This window comes from Phoca vitulina, unplaced genomic scaffold (genome assembly GCF_004348235.1).
Source record: "Phoca vitulina isolate PV1807 unplaced genomic scaffold, GSC_HSeal_1.0 scaffold164, whole genome shotgun sequence".
NCBI lineage: Eukaryota > Metazoa > Chordata > Mammalia > Carnivora > Phocidae > Phoca > Phoca vitulina.
Window position 1 is genome coordinate 34219 of NW_022589867.1, and position 23879 is coordinate 58097.

The window sequence follows — 23879 nt, forward strand, 5'->3', positions numbered from 1 at the left end:
CCCAACAAACTGAGTCACCCAAGCACCCCTGCTTTAGAATTGTTCTAATTGCTCCTGTTTGAGAGCTAATTTTTGCATTCATTTAAATAAATAAGGTAGGACAAACTATCACAACAGCAAAACATAATATTTACTATATTAATCAGCTACCCTTTTTTTCCCACCCTTTCTCCAGTTTTCTAGGTCAACTTGTGTCTTTAATTTTGGTTTTCTTTTCAGCTCCGAGTTCATTATACTATGGATGTGGATTTAAAGAGCTCAGTCTAGTTAGAGGCTGCTAAGTTTTAGGTGCAAGGACTAAAATTTCCAAGAGCTGCATATAACTGTTATATTAAACAACAGAATTTCCTGACAAACTAATGTAAAAAACATCCAGGATTAAACAAAAATGTGCAAAGTGCCTGGTACAATTTGTCCTTTTCACTGTAAAATGTTAATAAGATAGTTTGTTCTGTTATTATGATCTCTTTACAGTGAAGAAGAATAATTGAAGGAGGTACTTGGGAAATACACAGATGTTTGTATGTGCATGCATTTCAAAAATGACAATACTTTGGATATATATTATATATATATATCTTATATATTCAAAGACCTTTCATAGAAAACGGCAGTGCAATAAACTCTTTCTCTGAAGGTTATGCTTTTTAATGTGATTTTAAAAATTATAAATAATGGTGGGGCACCTGGGTGGCTCAGTCGTTAAGCGTCTGCCTTCGGCTCAGGTCATGATCCCAGGGTCCTGGGATCGAGCCCTGCATCGGGCTCCCCGCTCAGCGGGAAGCCTGCTTATCCCTCTCCCACTCCCCCTGCTTGTGGTCCCTCTCTCGCTGTGTCTCCCTCTGTCAAATAAATAAAATCTTTAAAAAAAAAAAAAAATTATAAATAATGGTTATATCCTCAAAATGATGAAATATAAACCATACTACATATGAAAATCATTCAATAATTCTTTATTCTGCAAAAATGCAGATTGACTTTTATTTACCAATACTGAAGTAAATTAAACTAAGTCAGTTTAATAATTTTTCTTACCCTTGTGATGGTAAACAGGTAGACTCTTCCTTCCTCTTTCTTTAAGTCGTTCATGTACATTGGTGCACCCACCAAGAGCACATCTGTAATGGTGTCTTTATTCACATCGACGGAACACAGCACACTCCCAAAATAGGAGCCGATCTGGAATGAGAAAGCATATTAACCTTAGGATTCCTAGGACTCCTATACTCCTAATGTTACACTGAACTTTCATTTACTCATTCAACAAACAAAAGTCGAGTGGAACTGTCCGTGGCATGATATTGGACGGGAGGGAAGTTCTCAGATGGAGTGGGACCGAGGACCAGGTGGAGATCCAGTGAAGGGAGGTTGGCCATCTGAATGTTCAGTGCATGCCTACGTGACTACCTCTGCAGGATTCAGAAACGGATAAGAAAGCATTTGTTCTAGGGGCACCTGGGTGGCTCAGTCGTTAAGCGTCTGCCTTTGGCTCAGGTCAAGATCCCGGTGTCCTGGGATCGAGCCCCGCATTGGGCTCCCTGCTCAGCGGGAAGCCTGCTTCTCCCTCTCCCACTCCCCCTGCTTGTGTTCCTGCCCTTGCTATCTCTCTCTCTGTCAAATAAATAAATAAAATCTTAAAAAAAAAAAAAAAGAAAGCATTCGTTCTAGAACACAGTCATCGTTTTTCTCAAAATAAAAGCACCCTTCTTTAAAGTAGTAAAGAGGAGAGAAAAATATGTGACCATAGCTGGTTTGTGATCAGGGAAGTCAAAGACTCATGTCCTCTTACTCCTGGAAAATCCATAGAGACAGGAGCATCACACTTAATCCCAGAGAAGGGAAATCTAAATGGTTGGTTTCTGACTCAAGGAAGGAAAATTTCTGTTGGTTGTCAGAGATCAGGGTTGCCCGTTTCAAATATGTGCCAAGCCCATGGGCCAAAACTGCTTAGTAAGGAAATAGGAATCTGTCAGCTGGCCTCTGCTCCAGCAGGCCACGACTGGGAGTCATCAGCGGTTCTGACTACCAAACGGTCATGCTGAGGAGAAAGCGGTAGAAAAGAGAGTTGCTTTAATTTTAGAACCCTCAAAGCCACAGGACACCTAGACAGGCCCAGACGTAGTAGCTCAGTCCTGACAATGCTGTACTGCTCTCGTCATTTTTCCTCTAGATCATTGGCTCTTAGTAGGAGCTTGCCAACAGAGCCATGTTCGGTGCCTGTCATTAGGATCAAATAAGACCCGGGTGTTATCAATCTGGGGGAGTCAAAACCTTGCAGTTGGATATAACCAAACAGCATAGGCTTTGAGGCCGCACAGGACAGGGTTTTAATGACAACTCAACCCCATGAAAGCTATTTGACCTTAGGAAAGTAAACTCTCAGTAACCTGTTAGAAGAGGATGGTAGATCTCAGTGTTGTGAAGATTTAAGGAATATATATATTTTTTAAATTTTATTTAAGTTCAATTAACATAGTGTTATTAGTTTCAGAGGTGGAGGTCAGTGATTCATCCAGTTGCATATAACACCCAGTGCTCATGACATCACGTGCCCTCCTTTATGCCCATCACCCAGTTATTGATTTAAGGAATATTCAAGTAAATACAGATTACAGAACCAGCTACAGGTCGGTACTCAATAAATGCTAGTTTCCATTTCTATCAACTCCCACTCCTCCTCTGCCCCAGTCGTCCCTACAATTTCACCTGCTACACCATGGCATTTACCTGGTCACCTCGGTGATCCTGAATAACTGTGACATTGCCATTCTCATTAACACTGTAGAGCACGATCTGGCCGGTATAATTTGCCCGAGGAGCACCAGCAACAAAATGGAGGTCTTTTTCAGTAGAAATCGCAGCCACAGAGTAACCTAGGAGAGAAGAGGTTGCAGAGTAGGGACTGTTGAAATGCTCAGCCAGATAGGCTCGAAAAGTTAGTAGAGATGACCAGAGGTCCTTTTTCGTTGCACGGTGGGGGGTGGGGGAGTGTGTTAGAAGGTGGAGAATGGTCAGTAGTGTATCCTCCAGACTGAGAAGGTATTTTAATGCTGAAACACAAAGCAAGCCGCTCCGTATAGTTTACAGGTTTTTTTGTTTTTTTTTTTTTCGGTGTAACTTACTGACAAGGGCAATCCAGCAGGCAGGCAGGCAGGCACAGACAGACGGACAATCCAAGACACTATGCAACTCCTCTCCACCCCTACTCAGAGCTTCATCTCCAGCTTTTATGGAGCAACAGACATGGTGGTGAGGTCACAGGGTCGTTAGCTAAAGTGGGGGCACCCGCACCAAAGGGCTCGCTCTTCGTTAGCTGAAGTGGTAGAATCTGTGTGCTGGAGAGGAGCTCAACGCAGAAGGCCAAGGAGGGAGTCGCTGTTGTCAGCACTCCTTCCCGGGGGATGCACAGTTCCCAGTGTCCCCGGGCGCATCACTGCGGGCTCATCTTCCTTTTCCTAAGATGAACTGCTCCTGCCCTGTGACGGAAGCACTGCCCTGCAGAGGCAGGACACCTACCTATAAACCAGGCCCTAGATTCGGGGTTGTCCCATCAGCCGCTCATGAGCTTGGCACTGAACAAGTATTTCTTGAATGGATAATTACATGAATTTAAAAGGTAATGTCACGCAGTGTAAAGAACATAGGCTTTGGAATCAGACCGTCCCAGGTTCGAATTCTGGATTTGCCACTTACTAAGTTATTTACCTTTGGGAAAGGTATTAACCTCTTGGGCTCTCAAAGTAAAATGGGGATAATAATACTTTCTTCAAAGGGTTGTTGGAAGGATTTTTTTTTTTCTTAAGTAGGTTCCACACCCAGCTTGGGGCCCAATGCAGGGCTTGAACTCATGACCCTGAGATCAAGACCTGAACTGAGATCAAGAGTCAGACACTCAACCAACTGAGGCATCTAGGCGTCCCTGGAAAGATTAAAATGTTTATGTAGATAGATTTGCCAGCTCAGGAACTGTCCCATAGTAGGTGCTCAAAATCCGTGGCTGCTTATTATAGGAATAAAAAGACTAAGAACTCTAAAGTAATATAAGACTACCACTTACTATATTGGCTTTTAGGAACTATTTCCATTTTAGAGAAGCACAATCACAGCTGCTTGAACAGCCAGAAGAGATCAGCAAGTGTAATACGGTGTGTCATTAAAGTTTTAGGATAAGGCCCGATTTGCAAAGAGGCAACATAAACATGTGCAATAAATATAATAATTAGATGACACTTCAAGGGCTTTGCTGAACAGATCCCGAGATTCGGCAAGGGGCTCGTTTTAAAAAAGGGAACTTAAATTTGCTGAGTCAAATGCTGCTATGCCTTACCTAAATACGAACTGTGATTTTTATCTTGCAGAATTTGGTCAAAGGCTTGGTTAGGAAAGATCAAATGTCCATGAGATGTCTGCTGGACAACAGTCCCGCTCCAGGCATAAGCTCCTACTGCACCCAGCATCAGAATATCCTGAAATAATTGAAAAATGAAGATCATGAGCACAAACTACCTTTAAAGCACAAGAATGCAGCGTATGCAAAACATTGAAATAAATGGCCTAGATTTAAGGAGAAAATGATGAAGTAAAACGTATATGAATGTATGCTGATATATGTCCACATTGTTTTACTATATTTTGTGCTGGAAAACCAGCCTTCCCCCAGGCCATGTTACCGTGATACATTCTGTAGATAAATCTCTACCACCCTACAGGAGGAGCACATAGCCAGCTTCCAATTTCCATTCAAAGGTGTACATGGACAAATGCCAAACAGTTGTGAGCCTCCTGTCCCACATACTCATGAGTAAAGCTCAGGGTGGGATGTGAGGCATGCCTGAGAAGTAGGAAGTGCGGCTGGCAGAGGAGGAGAGGTGGGGCCCTGCTGCTATCCAGCCACATCCTCTTGGGAGGCTCTCTTCTGACCTATTCTATTTTCCAATGTTCTTCCTCTTTCCTCTTGACTCCTTCTCAAATGTTCCTCCATCATCTATATCCTAGTCCATCTATTGGAAGATAGCAGAGCTACAAAAGGTTACCATAGGGTGACATTCTATCTACTTGGAGAACAGCCATGGGTCAGCACAGCACCAGGAGAGGCTGGTACACAAACCAGGAGAGGATGCTCTGGACTGACTCAAAATCCAACCAGGATCGTCAAAGCTGAAAGTCATCGTAGAGGGCAAGGTTTGTCAGGATGGGATTTATTATTTTTAAGTTTTTGATCTTAGATCTCAGAAAACATCAAAGATATGGATTTTGGATTGAAAAATACAAGCCATTAAAAATAGAGCAAAAAGGAAAATGTGTCCCATTTTGAGGACAAGAGACCATGAAATTGTGTGAATGCCTGTCATAAATTTGGGACTCCACATCAGGGTGCAGGAAGGGACTTCAGGACATGTACAAAAACCTCAGGAAGTTGTGTGCGATATTTCTGAGGGAAAAACCCATAACTTTTACGAGCATTCCTAACGATTGGTGATCCAGACAAAGTCAGCACCTTTACTTCTAGAGCAAAAAACCAAGCCATTCCTGGTCCGTCCTTCTGGCAATCAAGTCCTCTGAGTTCATACTGTTCCCTAAGCTTTTCCAGTGTTGCCCATTCTGTGTCCCCCTGCTGCTCCACTGGGACCCTGAGCAGAGTTGGAACCAGAACCTGTGGAAGTGGATGTTTATGAGAAGGAAGAACACATTTTCTGAGCTAAGAAAGCTTTCCATCTCACATGTTTCCTAACTTCTCACTTTTTTCAACTATCTTCTGTCTCTGCTTGTTGAAAAGAGATACTTGGCACCTCAGAATTCAAGAGTGGCAGTGATGACAAGAGTTTGTGTTTTGTGTTTCGTTTTTTTAAAGATTTATTTATTTATTTGAGTGAGGGAGTGTGTATGAATGAGCTGGGGGAGGGGAAGAGAGAGAGAGAGAGAATCTCAAGCAGACATGCCACTGAGCATGGGGTGGGCTCACTCCTAAGACCCTGGGATCATGACCTGAGCTAAAATCAGGAGTCACTTAATGAACTGAGCCACCCAGGTGCCCCAAGAGTTTGTGTTTTTAAATAAACTTTTCCAGTAGTTAATTGATTTAAAGGAAATTCCTGCAACGATAATCCCTTGAGTTAATATAGTGCCTGTCCTTGGAGTACTCATACACTTTCTTGCATATTACCATTTTTTCCATAAAAAATCCCCATGAAACAGGGAAGGGAAGGCGTTATTATCCTTCATCTTTTAGATGACAAATCAGCAGCACAAAGAAACTGAATGACTATGACTGGGAATCAGAACTGTTGATCACTAGATGGCTGTTTTTTCCATTCTATATATAAAGCTACTGTGCCCCAAAGTGTTCAGCCAAATGACAGCATGGCCAGAAGTTATGTGATATACACACGTTCTGAGGAGAGTAATCTGCGCTGATTCCCACTTGTGACATTTCCATCTGGAAGTTGTCTCCTCCTTGAACAGTACCTGGGAGATGGTAATTTCAAGAATTATATCACTGTCAGTTTTTAAATCAAATTTTCAAACACACATGCATGTGCATACACACACAAACACATGTGCACATGCACATATATGGACACACACACACACATACCCCCACAGTGTTCTGATGTTCGCTCAAAAATATAGAGCTGGCAAATTCTGGGAGGGAGAAATCACTAAGGAAGTGTTCTAACAACAACCCACAAGACTTCCAAGGTAGTGTTTGAAATTGATGTTAATCTTGATTATGCATTAATGCACTTATTGGTATGCTTATGATGTTCCTGATATCAAAAACACTCAACATACGGGATGAGGTAAAATAAAACCTGAAGTGATGGCCTTTTTTTAAAATTATTATTAGTAGCTAAAAAACTAACTGAATTTTTAGCTTTTAAATATTGGTACTAGTAAGTGTACACACATCTTAGATGCAGTTGGAAGAGCCAGGCAGTTGATGTGTAATGAAGACCAAACAGATATTTGGGTTAGGCTTCAGGATCCAGGGTTCAAGACTGAGTAGGAATTTTACCAGTTAGGAAGTTTGTCCTCTTTCTACATATGTGCTTGCCTCTGACACTCAAACCACAGGACTCAATTAGTATTAATTTTCCATACAGTGTGGTCAAATGATTACACTTCATTAATCTTCACAAAAAGGAATAAATTCCTGGACTACCACTTGGATATAGAGGAGTGATATATATAATGTATACCATATGACACAGTCACTTGTTTAGAAGATGTAATAATGCACACAGGTTGAGTAGAGATAATTTTTTTAAAGGTTTTATTTTTAAGTAATCTCTACACCCAACATGGGGCTCGAACTCACAACTCTAAGATCAAGAGTTGCATGCTACACTGACCAAGCCAGCCAGGTGCCCCAAGATAATTTTTAATAAAGTAGAGCAGTGCTTCCCCAAAATCCAAAATAGCAGATAAGGCACAAAATCATTTCTAATTAGCATTTAGGTTGCATTGTGATTATTCATGTTCAGGCAACCACAAACAAGCATAAGTCATACCATAGGTAGCCAAATAATTTTATATTATTTTATATTATCTCAAGGCACATTAGATTTTGACAATTATTTCAACAACTCAGAAGTACCATTGGATGTTTAAAGAAGCAATAATATTTTTTGGGTAGAAGTCTCCGGTGGATAATCAGGAGGTGAAGATAAGACTAAGGAATGAATACTTAATTTAAGCAGTGCCCTTGGACCAAGTTTCTGAAAGAGAACCTGACCTATAATAGGTGCTCAATAAAATAAGCTCTTTATTGCTGAGAGTTATTTGGGTTAGCCACCAGGAACCAGAATTTGGGGACTTTTTACCAACTGGGAAGTGTGTTCCATACAGTGAGTTCTTGAATATGTGGTATTTCTACACTGACTAGACCTTCCAAGGCCATTTAAGTAAATTATTGTAGATCTGGGAAATAACAAGTTTCCTTGAAATCTGAACTATTAAAAATCTTCACTATGTTTTTCTAATTTTAAAAGTATACATGTTTGTTGTAAATGAATTCAAGAATTTCAGAAATTATGTAACAGTATAAAAAGGTAAAACTTTTAGATTATAAAAACTATGCAGGGTAAAAAGGTAAAACTGTTCACAGTTATAGTAGATATTACTAAATTGTCTTCCCCCCAAAGCTATACAATTTATAATCTTATCAATAGTGTATGAGCTTCTTTGCTTCCCCATAATATCTCCAAGATTATATATTACTATCTTTTAGGCACAAAGTAACATTGATTTAACTTACAATTTAAAATAATTACTGAAATTGGGAATATTTTCTTATGTTTATCAGCCATTTGTATCTTATGAACAACTCACTCATGTTGTCTATTTTTCTTACTGATTCATAGGAGTTCTTTTCATATAAGGTATATAAGTTAACATTAACAGAGCAAGAATACAGTAATAAAATCAAGAATTCTTGAAAAAAGTTTTTGAAAGATGTTCTTTTACCTTCAATGCTAAAAATTTGTTCTCCTAGTGTCCCAGCCTTTTCTAGTAGAGCTGCTTCATCAGACACGTTGAAAAAATATCTTTCTGTTGGAATACTGGCAATTGCTTTAATTTCTTTTATTAAATTTTTAGTATCAAGGGCATTTCTGTTTAAGTACCCAAGAACCTTAAAAATAGAGGAAGAGGGGAAAAAAGTCATTATAGCTGTACTCCAATATCCCTACTAGCACTTTCTAGTATTTATTTCTGAACACAATAGGACCTCTGGAGAAGTAAATCCACACCCCCTTCATCAACAGGACTGAAAATCAACAAGAAGCGAGACAGAGTGAAAATCTTTTCTATAAAGCTGTGAGCACCAAATGAGAAAGTGCAGTCTTGCGAAGTGATGTTATAAAGGAGCACTTACCCATCCACTGAAAGACAACTAAAAAGAAAATCTACTTACTGCTATGCCAAACCTCAGTATATTGTCATTGTTGCATTGATCAATCACGGCTTTCAACATTGAACCATCATGCGATTCACCGTCAGTCACAACCACCATTACTTTGGTGGCACCCGGTCGTCCTCCAGCCGCTGCTGCATAAGCAGAATCTCTGTGGCAGATAAGATTAAAGACTCACTATCAAAAGATGAAGCTAATATGTGGACCTCTGGTTAGAAATATAAATGTGAAACTAACTTCTTTGAGCATGACCTACTGTGACTTAGAATTTCTCTCTATAGGTCTGGTGACATATTTACCTACATTCTATTTGCAGCTTATAGGGAAATATATATAAATCTTACTTGGCATTAACAATAATTTCCATAGTTTCTATGGCATGTGTGTGTGTATTTACATCAAGAATCCTTAGAATTATCTTCTGATAACAAAATTCAATTCATTAATATTAATCAACAGAGCAAAGATATTCAGTCCTATCACCAGTATTACTCACTGGATCTGCATTTACTTTCTCAATATGAAATTGCTTTTTAAAAAGTAATAAATACACTTGGTGAAAGAATGTCAAAGCATTTGGCAAGGTATAAAATAAAAATCTGACACCAAGCCACTGTTCCAAAGGTAACCACCTTTATCTGTTTGTTTCCTTATAGAAAACATTTTATTTAGATGTATATGCGTAATCTACTCCTCAAATGTTCATGCAAATGGGGACATAGTCTAGCCAATTATTTTTCATTTTTTTAAAAGACTTTATTCATTTATCTGACAGAGAGAGAGAGGGAGAGAGAGAGAGCACAAGCAGGGGGAGCAGCAGAGGGACAGGGAGAAGCAGGGTCCCTGCTGAGCAGGGAGCCTGATGCAGGACTCCATCCCAAGACCCTGGGATCATGACCTGAGCTAGGGGCAGACACTTAACCAACTGAGCCACCCAGGTGCCCCAATACAGTAATTTTTCATTTTGATGGAGATCTTTCCACATAGGCACATACAAAGCTCTCTCTCTTTTTTAAGATTTTGATTTATTTATTTGAGAGAAAGAGCAAGAGAGAGTGCACAAGTAGTGAGGTGGGAAGGGGCAGAGGGAAAGGGAGAAGCAGACTCCTGCTAAGCAGGGAGTCTGATGTTGGGCTCGATCCCAGGACCTTGAGATCATGACCTGAGTCAAAGGCAGATGCCTAACTGACTGAGCCACCTAGGTGCCTCCAAAGCTCTCCTTTTTAATGGCTGCATAATATTTCATTATTTGGGGGTAACCGTAGTTTAACCAATTCTCCATTATTGTGCATTTAGGCCATTTTGAGTTTTACAAGTAATGCTGTAATAAATGTCCTTGTGTATATATCTTGGCATACTTTTCCAAATGTATCAGTAGGATAAAATCTTAGTAGTGAAATTACTGGGACAAAAGATTTACACATTTCAAACTTTGAAAGATATTGCAAAATTGGACTCTAAAAATTTCTACCAATTTGTATTTCCATAATGTAAAAGAATGCAAGTATCTCCATCTCCTTTCCTTAACAATGAGGATTACTAAACTTTTAAATTGGGGACATTCTGATAAGTGAGAATATATAATTGTCTTAATATGTGTTTTTTTTTCATTATGAAGAGATAATGAATATTTTATGTTTATTAGCCCTTTGTATTTTTTCTCTATGAACTCTTGATTTTTCTTTATCTTTGACCATTTTTCTTTGTATTGTTCATTATTTTCTAATTAGTAAGAGCTCTTTGTTAATTAAGAAAATAATCTTTTTTCATATATATCACAAATATTTTCCTCAGTTCATTAATCTTTTAAATTTTAGTGGTATTACCTCTGTATATAAATTGCATATTTTGACATCAATTTTATTAGTTTTTTATGTGTATTCTTTTATATTTGACATGGTATTTTAAAAGGACCTCTTATCTCTAGACTTGTTTCTTTAATTTCCCAAGTTTCTCATAGTCCCTTAATAATTACATTTTCTTAGATTTAAATTTTGGTGCAGCTGAAATTTATTTTGATTCAAGGAGTGAGTCAGGAATTCAGCTTTATTTTGTTTCTAGATCGGTATCCAGTTGTCTAACAACTTTGTTCCTGTCTATTGGATACTGCTGTTGCACATTCTTTCTGGGGAATGCCACCCACTCCTTTGGACGACCTACCACCTGTATGATGACACTTTAAAGTCTACATCTATTTCCATTCATCCTATTTCATATTTATCCATTCAATGCCTGCTGAATATTTTCACCTGAATGTGCAAGGGACACTTTAATTTCAACATGTTTAAAACTGAGAATATCATTTTACTCCCTAAAACTTTCCTACACAACAGAATGTTGAAGTGTAGAAAAATATTTCATATTTGTCACCCAGACAAATTTGAATACAGTACTCACATGAAATACTTGTTGAGTGAATTATACTCTTTATGACACATGGTAGAATTCATGTATGATTATAAGATTTCTGAGGGTAGAAACTGTGCCTCATTTGTTCTGATTAACTTCAGGTCTTGGAATAATAAATCATAACCATAGACAGTCAATGAAATAAGATAAATGGAAAATGGCAATATTTACTAAAAGAGTGTCAGAATTCTATTTGATGTTGTAAAGAAACAGACCAAAAAGAAAGAAAGAAAGAAAGAAAGAAAGAAAGAAAGAAAGAAAGAAAGAAAGAAAGAAAGAAAGAAAAAGAAAGAAAGAAAGAAAGAAAGAAAGAAAGAAGGAAAGAAAGAAGGAAAGAAAGAAAAAGAAAGAAAGAAAGAAATGAAGAAAAGAAAAGAGAAGAAAAGGTAATTAACTTCTGGAAGGTGTGAGTAAGAAGTTAGGTGATTCTCCTAACAATGGAAAGGCTTCGATTAGCTTGGGAAATAGTGGTAAGAGCAAGATGATGGTACAGGAGAGAAAATCAAAGTTCTGAAAAGATGATAAAAGCCAAAAAGTCACATCTTAACAGACAGTGGCCATTCTTTTTGTGAGGAGATCTTACCAGGTCCCTGAGCTCCTTCCAGGGAAAAATACCACATCCATACTTCCTGCTGAAAACACAGGCCCTCTGCAGTTTGTAGCTCCTTCTAGGCCATTCTCCATGTCAACCTACTGTTCCTCTGAGTCTAGGTTACTAGGCCATAAAGGGCACTTTGCCAGTTAGCAACTGACCTATTGACTGGCCACAGCCTGTGAAATGGTGTGGCCCAAAAGAACATCTCAATAGGGACAATAGAGATTAACCAAATCAATCCACTTGTAGGAAATCCACTTTTGAGACATATAGGGAAAGTCACCAGTTGATAGAAACAGCAACTAGCATATACACCCAGAAAAAAGGAGGGGCAGATACAATAGGAAATGCAGAAATAGGAAAGACAGGATACATGGTGACTGGCCAGACGTGTGCTACCAAGGAAGAACAAAAAGAATAAAGAAAACCTGCAAGTGCTTACTTTGAATGACTGAGGGGAAAGGCAGTAGCATGAATCAAAATGGAAAAGTCGTGAGCATGGGTAGGGAAAAGAATAAGGCTGATTTAGGATGTACTGAATTTGATAAGTGAGCCAACACTCCAAATTAAACATCTCCAGCATCAGCTGGATGCCTGTGTGAATTCTGGGAGAGAGCTCAGAGCTGACCACATAGCAATGTGGTGACCTACACAGGGCTAATGGAGATGCCATGAGAGTGGAGACAATGCCTAAGAGGAAAGGGAGACAAAAAAAGAGGTCTCTGTTTAGTGAAGAAAAAATAGGAAAAGGAGCCAATGAAGAGGCAAAATTGTTGCAGAAAGTTGGCAGGGATTCTAAAAGTTTGTGATGTCATAGCAACCGGGGCTGGAATAGCAGTGTGTGCTCATCAGCAGCAGATAGTGAGGGAAGCTGAAGAGGATGAAGTTTGAGGCAGGACCACTGGGTTGCTGGCTGATAAAGAGGCCCACGTTTACCTGGTGGCAAGCCATATGTTTCAAGGAAGTGGAGGGAGGGAGTAAAGACAATTTTTCAAGGAGTATGGTAGTGGAAGGAAGAAATGCACAACACAATGACAAAGGCAGGAAGTGGGTTTAAGGGAAGGTGAGTTATTTTTCTCATTTATTTTTTAAGAATAGGAGAATCTTTAGCATTTTTGTAAAGGTACGTGATTAAAACAGAGTGAAGATGAACGCAGGAGTGCTGAGAAAACAGAGAAACTGAGCTAAAAATTAAGAGCGTTGCATAGTTGTAACATTCAAATTGCCCTGGGTTGTAATAAGCATAGTGAACCCATTCCATTTAATTCAGACTCCTAGGTCATTAACATTTAAGATTCTATGACCCTTCTTAATATGCATGAAGTGCTCCATTAGCTCAAGTCGTTTGTGGCCTTGATAAATATTAACAAATAATTGCAGATTGCTCCATTTCCTACTTAATCTAAGGTCTTTTAATGTCGTTTCATCTACTTCATATACAATCTTTATTTTATTTTTTTTAAAGATTTTATTTATTTATTTGACAGAGAGAGAGACAGCGAGAGAGGGAACACAAGCAGGGGGAGTGGGAGAGGGAGAAGCAGGCTTCCCGCAGAGCAGGGAGCCCGATGCGGGGCTTGATCCCAGGATCCTGGGATCATGACCCGAGCGGAAGGCAGACGCTTAACGACTGAGCCATCCAGGCGTCCCGCATATACAATCTTTAAAAAAAATCATGGAATATCTTTTAAAAGTCCTAGAAATCAAAGATTTTAAAATTTCATTTCCTATTGCCTTTTCAAAGTGTTCAAGTGACAGAACGTTTGAACTTTTCTTCTTTATTACTTCTGATTTAAGTGTTAAGTACAAGGTACGTTATTTTTGTCTTTTTTTTTTTTTTGGTCTTTCTTATTTACAAGCACTTCTATTTTATCAAAATATTGGGCTATTAGCATCATAACTTACTTTGCATATTGAATTGCTTTGAATGTATTTGTGAGGTCTCCACCATACTGGTATGTCTGGGATGTTGCTTCAATCATTTCAGCTTTGGTTTTGAAAGTGTTCAGGTTAAATACAACTCTTGGATTGTTGGCATACTGAATTAACCCCACCTTCAAGAAAGCAGAAGTTCATTAAAGGTTTGTCATTAAGTTATAAATAATTTCTAATTAACCAATATAATCAAAATCAAAAGTGCATCTGGATGTGGGCTGATAGTATAAGGGAATCATTTCCAATTTTGTTTTTAAGAATAGTTATTTTTCTTCCAATAGAATGACTTCTTTGTTAGAGGCTGTCAGGAAAAAGCAGCAGTACTTGTTGATAAGCAAGATGAGGTCCTATCTGGTATAATTTGGTTCTCAAGAGTAATAGTTACATATTTTCAACTATAATAGTTATAGATTATCTAGTAATAGATTTTAAAGCACTGTCTTGTAATATTTTAATATGGATAAATATTAGAATAAAGTTCATTAACAAGAAGATTAAATGATATAAATTTTCTAATTAACAATGGATATGAGCTAGCAAACAATTATAAGCAGTCATAGATGGAAGATAACAGCTCATCAATTGAGAATATTTGCATATTAAACAAAGAATTAGATTTGAATACAAAAACCCAAAACAAAACAGTGAGCTAATCAACACAGTCAATTTATTGTTCTGGATTTCCTCTAATCACAGACTTCAGCATTTTTGGAAGAAACCTGCTATATGAGCATGTGGGCAAGAAGTTTCTGGCCTTCAGAGAAGATGTCATTAGGGAGAGTCTTATTTGAAAGACCTGACAGAGAGAACAACTTCTGAACAAGATTCTGGGGCACATATCCTAATCCTTTAGATCAAGAAGGCCAAACACTTCTATTAACATCCTGGTTCTCAGCACTGAAATCATCCTCTATGCCTAGGAGTTGGGGGCTTTCAGAACAGGAAGTGGCAATAGGAGATTAGTGGTAAAAAGGTCTCTAAAATAGAGGTCAGTCTGTAAGGAAGGTGGAAGGTGCAAGGCCTGGATTTCTGAGTTCAATCAGCTACTTTTGCTAGGAAGCAATCAAGTAGGCATTAGGAAGAAGTGAAAAATATGATATTGCTGGAACCTTCTCCTTAGGATAGGATGTAAGACTTGAGAGAGAGGATGGATCAAAAATAACTCTAAGGATTTGAAAGTCTAAAATGAGAGGAAGATGTTAGTAACTCCCATGACAGCCCCAGAACTTCGGTGTGAGAAAGGGGAGTGATGCATAGAAGACTCAAAGAAATGTAGTATATTAGGACTTACAGAAAGGTCAAATTTAGATTGGAAGAAAAAGAGACTTTGTAAAGCACCTCTAGAGATGAAGAAGATGTATTAGGGTAGGAAGACAAGAAGAGGAAGGCCATAAATTCCTTGCGAGAGACTATGAAATAGAGTAAATCTTGTAATGGGGGTAATCCATTTAGAGACATAAAATAAGCAGATACTTAGGAAAACTTCTCTTATGATGGGCCTTAAGATGGTGCTATACAGAAATCAGTGCCATACCTAGTCTTTTTAAAAAAGAGTTTATTTATTTGAGAGAGAGAGAGCACGAGCTGGGGGAAAGGCAGAGGGAGAAGGACAAGGAGACTCTGCTGAGCATGGAGCCTGCCATGGGGCTTGATGTGGGGCTTGATCCCAGGACCCTGAGATCATGACCTGAGCTCAAGTCAGACACTTAACTGACTGAGCCACCCACGTGCCCCTACACATAGTCTTATTCACAGAAGTTTCACACAGCGAAACCTCCAAAGTTTCAGGGGACATTAGTGTCCTTTAGGTATTGAAAAGCAATGTCAATGGGGAAAACATATAATAATATTTTGTAATACTATACAGGAAAGCAGAAAATCAAATTTCAATATAGCTAACTGCAAAGCATTTAGGGGAAATGTTCCAACAATTGTTACTAGATGTTGGACACTAAGGCCTCAGATGACAGGAACAACCCAAAAACATACACTGGTAACTGTGAACTGGTTCCTGTTGATGTTGGTTCTACAACCAGAATGAGCCATGAAATGGCAAATCCAATAAAAAAGAAAGAAAAAAGACCCAAAACTTTAACAATAAATGCTATTTGGTTTTTGGAAAGTGAGAAGCTTCTGTTCCTGAGTTTTGGATGCCTATCTCAAGAAGACAGTAAAGCAAATTAAAGACTCATTAAAACACAGGCAGCTACACAAAATTATTTAAAAGACGTGTCCTGTGTAAAAAAGGAAGGAAAGACTAAAATATGATAAAAGACTAAAAAATAATAAAAGATAGGATTATACTGTCTATGGACTTCTTTATAAAAAATCCCAGAATTCAAGGACAATTGTTTTACCAGCAAACAATAAAAAGAAATTATTAGTCCAAGTGGCTGTCAAGAAAAAATACATACAGGATTTTAAAATGTATTAATAAATTCATGAGTTATAGGAGGGAAAAATAAGCAACTAAAGAGGATTAAATGCTATATCCCAGGGACTCCTGGGTGGCTCAGTCAGTTAAGCATCCGACTGTTGATTTTAGCTCAGGTCATGATCTCAGGGTCGTGAGATCGAGCCCCGAGTCAGGCTCTGTGCTGGGCGTGGAGCCTGCTTGAGATTCTCTCTCTCTCTCTCTCTCCCTCTCCCTATGCCCCTCCCCCCACTTCCACTCTCTCTCTCTTTCTCACACACACAAAAAATGCTCTATCCCACATCCGATGCTTGTGTCAGAAACAGAAGTCTCAAATCTCAAAAACCAGCATTGGGCAAAGGCATAGACAGAACAAGTCAATGTAGTACAAGTTTCAATTAACTGTCAAGATTACCATTAAATGCATTTAATATGGGGATCTGACAAATGCAAAAATTAAGACGTCATAGCTAACAATATTTTCTCAGAAAGAAAGCTGTGGGTTAGTGTATGCATTATTCAAATCCATACCTGTGTTTTTTTGGGGCCTATATCCAGGCCTTGGACAAATTTTTCCAAAAAATTCTTTACTGCATCCCAGGGATAAATACTGTTTGATTCATCACACACAACCACAACATCTATGAGGGAAGGGCAGGCTACACAGGAAAAGATGAAAGAAACAGATTTCCATAGGTAATTCAGTCTTCACACTCATATGCAAATGGAACAAAGTAAAATGGACTTGAGGAGTTGGGTGGCACTTGATAAATCCCACCTTCCCCCTTCATGTAAGGCATTGCTCAGACCCTCTGCACATTCATCACTTACTCTGAACTGCAGGTGCAAAGCTGGTCAAGAGCTGAAAATCGGGACTGACGTCAGAACAAACCCCAGTTGTGTAATATTGACTTCCACACTGCTGTGCCCACAGGGGCCCACACGTCTTCAGAGAAATGAGAGCAATGACAAAACATGGAAAACATGAGTCCTCTACGTCTCCATTGGTAAAACTCAGAGATCATTTCTATGATTTTACCAGATACTAGGAATTGTCAACTCTTGTAACTAACTAACAGATCAAAAAAAAGCCTCTGAGAGAAAGTGTCTCAGAAAGAAAGAACAACCCGAAGTAAGGGAGAAAGAAGGTGGCCCCTGGGCTGGGAGGCAGGTCTTGATGGTGCAGGGAGAAGCCCCTCTGGTCACCCCCCAAGCTAGAGAAAGCAGGTGCTTTCTTTCCTCTTTGGTCTCTCAGTTACCTGGGCCTCAGGGGCTGAATCTGTAAATGAGGATAATCATACCTATTACCTTTTAAGGTTGTTGTAAAGATTAAGTGGGTCTATAGATATAAAACATTTAGAACAGTGCAGGGTAAATAGCAAAATGCTACATAATTGTGAGCCAACTTCATTGCTATTATTATTCTTGAACAAAGATTATACCATTCACCTATACTACTATGCTCTCTGTCTACTACCTCTTATTCTATTCAACGGAAACCATAGGCCCACAAGCCCCAGGGCCAGGCAGGAACCTAGGAGTGTTCTGGGCTGGTATAGACGCCATGATGAATGAAGAACCCAGGGGCAGCCACCATGGCTCTTGCCCATCACCAGCCTTGCCAGATCTTTCCAATTTTCAAGGAGAGCCTGAGAGGACAAATTCTTTGTGAAAATTCAATTAAAAAAAAAACAAAAAACTCTATGGGCTCAACAAACACAATGATGTTCATGAACTGCCAGTTTCTGACTTTGTTCTAAAGTATTTATTTGAGGACTTCTGATCCCCCTTTTTCTACTACATAAAACCTTAGGTCATCCAAGCTACCACTTGTCTCCCTGCCCGCACCAGACATACTACAATTCTCCATAGTCCCGTCAACCCAGCCTCAAATCTCTCTTTTTCAGCAGCCCTTGAATGCCAAGAACTCCTGCTTCAGTTGTGATTAAATCACACAGAAAACGTCACATTAAATAATATTAAAATTGCTAGATGTAAAAGGACAAAAATGGGAAAGAGAAGTCTAGACAAGATCTTAAAGAGCACCTACAAAGTTTAACATTAGGTAAAGCTGTGGATCAATTATTAAAGCTTAACAAAAAAGTGTGAACTTGCAAAAAGCAATTGGAAGAATAAAAGGGAATTTATTTGATCCAGTTTAATTGTTGGTTGCTCGAAGGAAAAGCAGCTGTGGTCATGTTTCATGCTCAATGAATAAGCCATAGTTCTTCCTCCTATAAAACTGGTTCATTTTGCCAGTTAGTTAGGGGACAATCACAATTGACGGCTTTGGTTAGTTTACCAAATAACAGATACCAATTATTGATTCCTATAACCCCATCCCCAATCGTTCTTTTTTAAATCACCTTGAAAAACAGTAACTCATGAAATATTCAAGATCTTTTTTTTTGTTGTTTTAAAAGCAATGGAAAACAGCATTTAGAAGTTGAAATTAGAATATGCCAATTGTTAATGCCAGAACTACATTCCTGCTTTAAGCCCAGAACTTAAGAAGTTTAAAAAAAAAATGTGATGATTGTCAGTCTTTTCCACATAATTCTTAAGAGTATCTTAAGATTTTGACCTTTTAGGTATGTAAAGGAAGCTTTGGCTTTTTTTTCTTTCTTTTTTTCCTCTCTCTCTCTCCCTCCCTCCACCTTTGCGCCTTCTCTGCTTGCTACATTGATTGTTAAATTAATCTCTTAAATTCTCTAGCAATTTTAAATTACTTTACCTGAAGTCACACATTAAAATTTTGAAGCACAACCTGTAATCCCTATATCTCAATATGTTCCTCTTCCTGAATTTATTCAACCTTAAAAACAAACAAGCAAACAAAAAAAAAAAAAAAAAGAGGAAAGCAACGCTATTATAAAGACTTTAGGATATCATAAACTGTGAAGATTCATTGCAATATTCATTTTGCTTTGAATTACACATATTATAAGCAATACCTGATATCTGAATACCAATGTCTGAATACTAGTATCTATTAGTAAAAGTAGAATGATATTGTTAAAAATTGATTACATTTTTAGAATAATTTAGTTATTATACACATAGGCTTTTAAGTTAGCATGTCAATCATATAGCCATAACTAATGTGAAGTTAAATTAAGCATTCTATGGCTATTTTAACAGGGCGATATAACTAGGATCATCTATGAGCTGGTGGAAATGTCTAATAAAATTGGGTTTTTATTTGCCTTAAAAATTTTTTTGATATGTGATGGTTTTCATTTTTTAATATAGTCAGATATTTTCAACAATTTCCTATATTATTTCTCCTGTTAGTTCTAAGCTCAGAAAATTTTCCCTCTTTCAGAAAATTTCCATTTTCTTCCAGTTTTTAATATTAACTCTTTAATTCACTTGAAAGCATATTTGAATATACAAGTTATTAACCAATTAATTGTCCCCAGACCGCTTGTTAAAGAAGGTATTTTTTTCTCACTGATTTGTGATTCTTTCCTCAGCATTCTAGAAACTAAATGAGAGTAAACACTAATATGAAATAAGAAGAGACCAAGCCATGACTTAGATGGTATCAGATTTACCAACAGTTACAGCAAAGGATTAAAGACAGAAATACTCTTCAGCTTTGAAATCCACTCTCTGAATTAGCAGTACCTATCTTGAATGTTCCTACGGGAAGGAGAAATGAGACCTGGAATTCTGCTACTATCAACAAATGCTAAGAGTACTTTCCAAGGGCAAAGAATCGGTGTTCCTTGTGTTGCTTTTTTCTAAGACATTCTGTGGCAATGCTTTTGCTGAATATCTTAAGAAGTCTATACATCAACAGATGGGCATTTCATGTTGGATATCCACAATGGATGATTTATCCAAAAGCAAACTCTAATATTTAAGTGTCAAGATTTGATTTGATAGGTGGGATGGTGAGAAGACACTAACTTCATACTTTCTTGAAATAGATGGGAATTTGAAAGGTAAACACTCACGAGAAATCCTCCAGTGCCCATGTTCCTTGTGAGAGTCAAGCCAAGGCTCATGTTGGTTTTCATTTCAGTAACATTGGGAATGCTTGTGGCAGCTTTCAAAGGGAAAAATATTTTAAAAAGTGAATAAATCTTCACCATTTATTTAAACTTGTTTAAAAAAAGACCCACACACTGATGTTTATGTGTAGCATTGAATTTAGTGTCATATATCCAGGTACTCACATTACATAATCACATGTAAAGAAAGGAGGCCTTCAGTGATCTGGTAGCTTGTACACTTAAATGAGTGAGGTTACAGAATGTCAGATATTAGGGGGTAGTGACTGTAAAGGGCATGACTTATAGGCATTTAAATTTAAATTTTTTAAAAACAAAATGCTGGCCAAACAATACACACCTGAGGACACTATTCGGTCTACAATTTGCCAACCTACTCTTTTCAAGGTCACAACAGCTTCATCTAATGTTTTATTATGGATCCGAAAAAAAAAATCCTTAAAGTGTTATCAAAAAATGCATACAGTAGAATCTGGCCCAAAACATTAATGACTGAATTTTAAAAGGAAATCATGAGACTAGCCATGTAAAATAATAAATACAAATAATTACAAAGTATTCTAAATAGTGACAATTTTTTTATTAGAATGCAACAGAGTGTTTCTTAGCATCTCTAAAAGCAACACTAGTATTGACAGGTCTATACCTAATGGTTTGTTTTGAGGAGGGAAAGAGGTATGGTTAGACTTAGATATCTATAAATAATCAGCAAAATAATCCTGAACATTGATGGAAACTGGTCCACAGTCTGGGAGTAGATGGTCCAAGAGGCAGCACATTTCTCATGTATCTTATTAAATCAGGTCTTTAAGCTGTGTTGGAAATTTGGATACAATTGGACCCCATATGACTAAAGATAATAAAGGCAAAAAAGTTGTCTATGTTTCTTCAAGACAGACTATGATTGATTTTGTTATTTTTTTTAATTAGAGTTACATCAAATGAGATCTTGTTACTTGTAAAAAGTCATATTGCTAATTACTACTTACCTTCCAAATTTAGTTTTTCACATGTAGCATTGGACAGATCAACAGGACATTTATACACATCTCCCATTCGGTTCTCAGGAAAGCCACTCCAAGGTGAACCAACTAGTAACCTAGAAATAGGAATTATTTTTCATTAGATATAAAATGTTAGTATAGTTTCTTAAAGTTTAAAACTGACCACAAAACAATGAAAAAATCCCCCACATTTAATTTCAATCTTAATAAGAAAATAGTTCCTATTTGTTCAGTTATAATTTGTTCTTTTTCCTTTTCTCTTAGCTGATCAAGATTCTTAATGAATATTTGCATACAGTATAGAAATATAATGCAGGTCACAAATGTGATCTGCATATGTAATTTAAAATTTTCTAGTAGTCACATTAATACAATAAAAAGCAAAGGTGAAATTCACTTAAATAATATATTTTATCTAACTTGATATACCAAACTAGGATGCAATCATTATAAATAAAAATTATTAATGAGCTATATGACATTCTTTTTTCCATACTAAGTCTTTGAAATTCAGTGTGTTTTATACTCAGAGCACAAATCAGTACGGAGAAGTAACATTTCAAGGGCTCAGTAGCCACATGAGGCTAGCGGCTGCCATATTGGTCAGCACAACTTTAAAGAATGAAACAATATTAAAACCAAAACAAAAACTAACATTTGTTGAGTGCTTTTCTTGTCCTAAGTATTTTCATATGTTAATTTACTTAGGGAACAGATGAGTTATCTAAGTGGTTTTACTGTTTATTGTCTATATAAGAGGATCCTTAGCAAAAACACAGAGCAAATATACTGTGGAGCTTTCTTTATGTGTAACGTGTTTGTAGCCAGAACACAGGATGCAGAGTTTGGAGACTGGTGCTCCCATCCTCCTTTTGGTTAGTTTCATTTCCTACCCAGCTTGTCCAACTAGAGACTAAATGTTTCCCTGTGGAGACACTCACCTAACATTTCTGGTTACAGAAGAATGGACAGAAAGAGTCCATGTAAACAGTCTGATCTTCAGAATCTATAGTAGGTTAATTACTCAGCAGCATTCAGTTACTAAGGAAGCATATTTGATTCAATGTTTTTTTTCCCTGTCAAGGTTGGGCAGATTAGATGAAACTTAAATTCTTTCATGAGCCTTCTGCAAAAATATTTTATCATTGTTGATTAAACAACATGTGCCTCACACTAAGTGCCACAATGGATACAAAAAGACTAAGGTGCAATCTACTAAATCTAGTAAAACTATTTAAGATACATGACAAGTAAAACAATAACAATACAAATGAACAGAAAGATATAAATAAGTTCCTCTCTGGAACAAAGGTTAAAATGGTCAGAGGATGCAAAAATGGATATTGAAAGATGAAGGTGGCAGTCATCATTCTCAGCAGAGGGAAGAGTGTGAATAATCATGGAAAGAAGAAAATACCAATTATTTTGGAAGACAGTTAATGATTCACACAGTAAGTGAGAGCTAAGTATAACTGATTCTGATGCCCAAGCTCTTAACCCTTAGCTTATTCTCTTTCCTCTTAGCTGCACAAAGGCCTGGCATAGTGCCCAGATTGGGAAAACTATCTGGACAAATGGGCTGCGTTCCAGGATAATCAAGGAGTGGATCTGGAAACTGATGGTCAGGCCATGTCTACCATGATGAGGGTGTGGCTGTGTGGTGCGTAAGGAGGCTATGGACTGGAAGGACACCAGCCAAGGTCAACTTGTAAGAGCACATCCACACTGTGGGCCCAGGCTGTACTGTTCATAATGTAGGTAAGAGCAGATCACGTTCAAATAATACTAAATGTGGTAATTTGGGTGACTTTCATTATGCACATTTTCCATCCATCCTCACCAGCCCAAGGGCAAAAAACACACTGAAGAGTAAAAATTAAGTGTTTCTCACCTAAAATTTAACCATCTTGTTCTCCAAAGTCTTCAGCAGTAAAGCACCATCATGGTGTTACCTACTTCTCAATGAGAAAGCTCAAAAGGCTACTTGCTGTCTCCTCTTGACTAAGTGCTCCCTGGACACACCTCCCCACCTCACTTCCTCCAACCTCACCAAAGAATTTGGGATTTGATAATCTCACATTCAGGAGGGGATATGACATCTCCACTACTGCTGTGAGAGCTGTGGCCTCCTACACGAATCAAATGGGAAGAAGAGAGAAAAAGAAACATCTGCACAACTGTGTGCCTCTTAACAAAAAGGATGTGAAAGTACTTGTAAATCTCTCAAAGAAAACATGTAAATCTCTGGCAGTATGATGCCATATTAAACTCTAACACAAGACAACAGGTAACAGTGGAAAACCAGATCATCTTGGTGACTGGTAAAGAACCAGGGTGTCCTCATCATATATGACTCATTCTTTCAATATGGTGAACCACATTAGTTAGTAGCCTCCAGGTCATGCTAGTGACTACAGAGAATGTTTCAAAGACCATTGTTACCTCCCTTATTGGCAACATTTCCAGTAGACTCTCCTCGCTTCTACCCGAGGCCTCGGTGAAATCCTGGTTCCTGACAATTCATCCTCATAAGGAAAGGCTACGACGTCACCAGTGGCTACTCCAAGGGAATTGTGACATTCTTATATTA

The 23879-nt window shown here is 38.0% G+C and overlaps 1 protein-coding gene across 1 annotated transcript in view; it reads right to left on the reverse strand.

Moving 5' to 3' along the window:
* Positions 1–23879, reverse strand: part of LOC116628984 (integrin alpha-2-like) — a 74941-nt gene that overhangs the window by 34164 nt on the left and 16898 nt on the right. The window contains exons 3-13 of the mRNA XM_032399282.1: positions 21275–21384; positions 20229–20320; positions 17098–17212; positions 16798–16925; positions 13824–13972; positions 8915–9065; positions 8467–8632; positions 6389–6465; positions 4328–4466; positions 2728–2873; positions 1036–1179 (exon numbers count right to left, since the gene is read on the reverse strand). Coding sequence (XP_032255173.1) covers positions 1036–1179; positions 2728–2873; positions 4328–4466; positions 6389–6465; positions 8467–8632; positions 8915–9065; positions 13824–13972; positions 16798–16925; positions 17098–17212; positions 20229–20320; positions 21275–21384 — 1417 coding nt within the window. The remainder of the gene's footprint in view (positions 1–1035; positions 1180–2727; positions 2874–4327; positions 4467–6388; positions 6466–8466; positions 8633–8914; positions 9066–13823; positions 13973–16797; positions 16926–17097; positions 17213–20228; positions 20321–21274; positions 21385–23879) is intronic.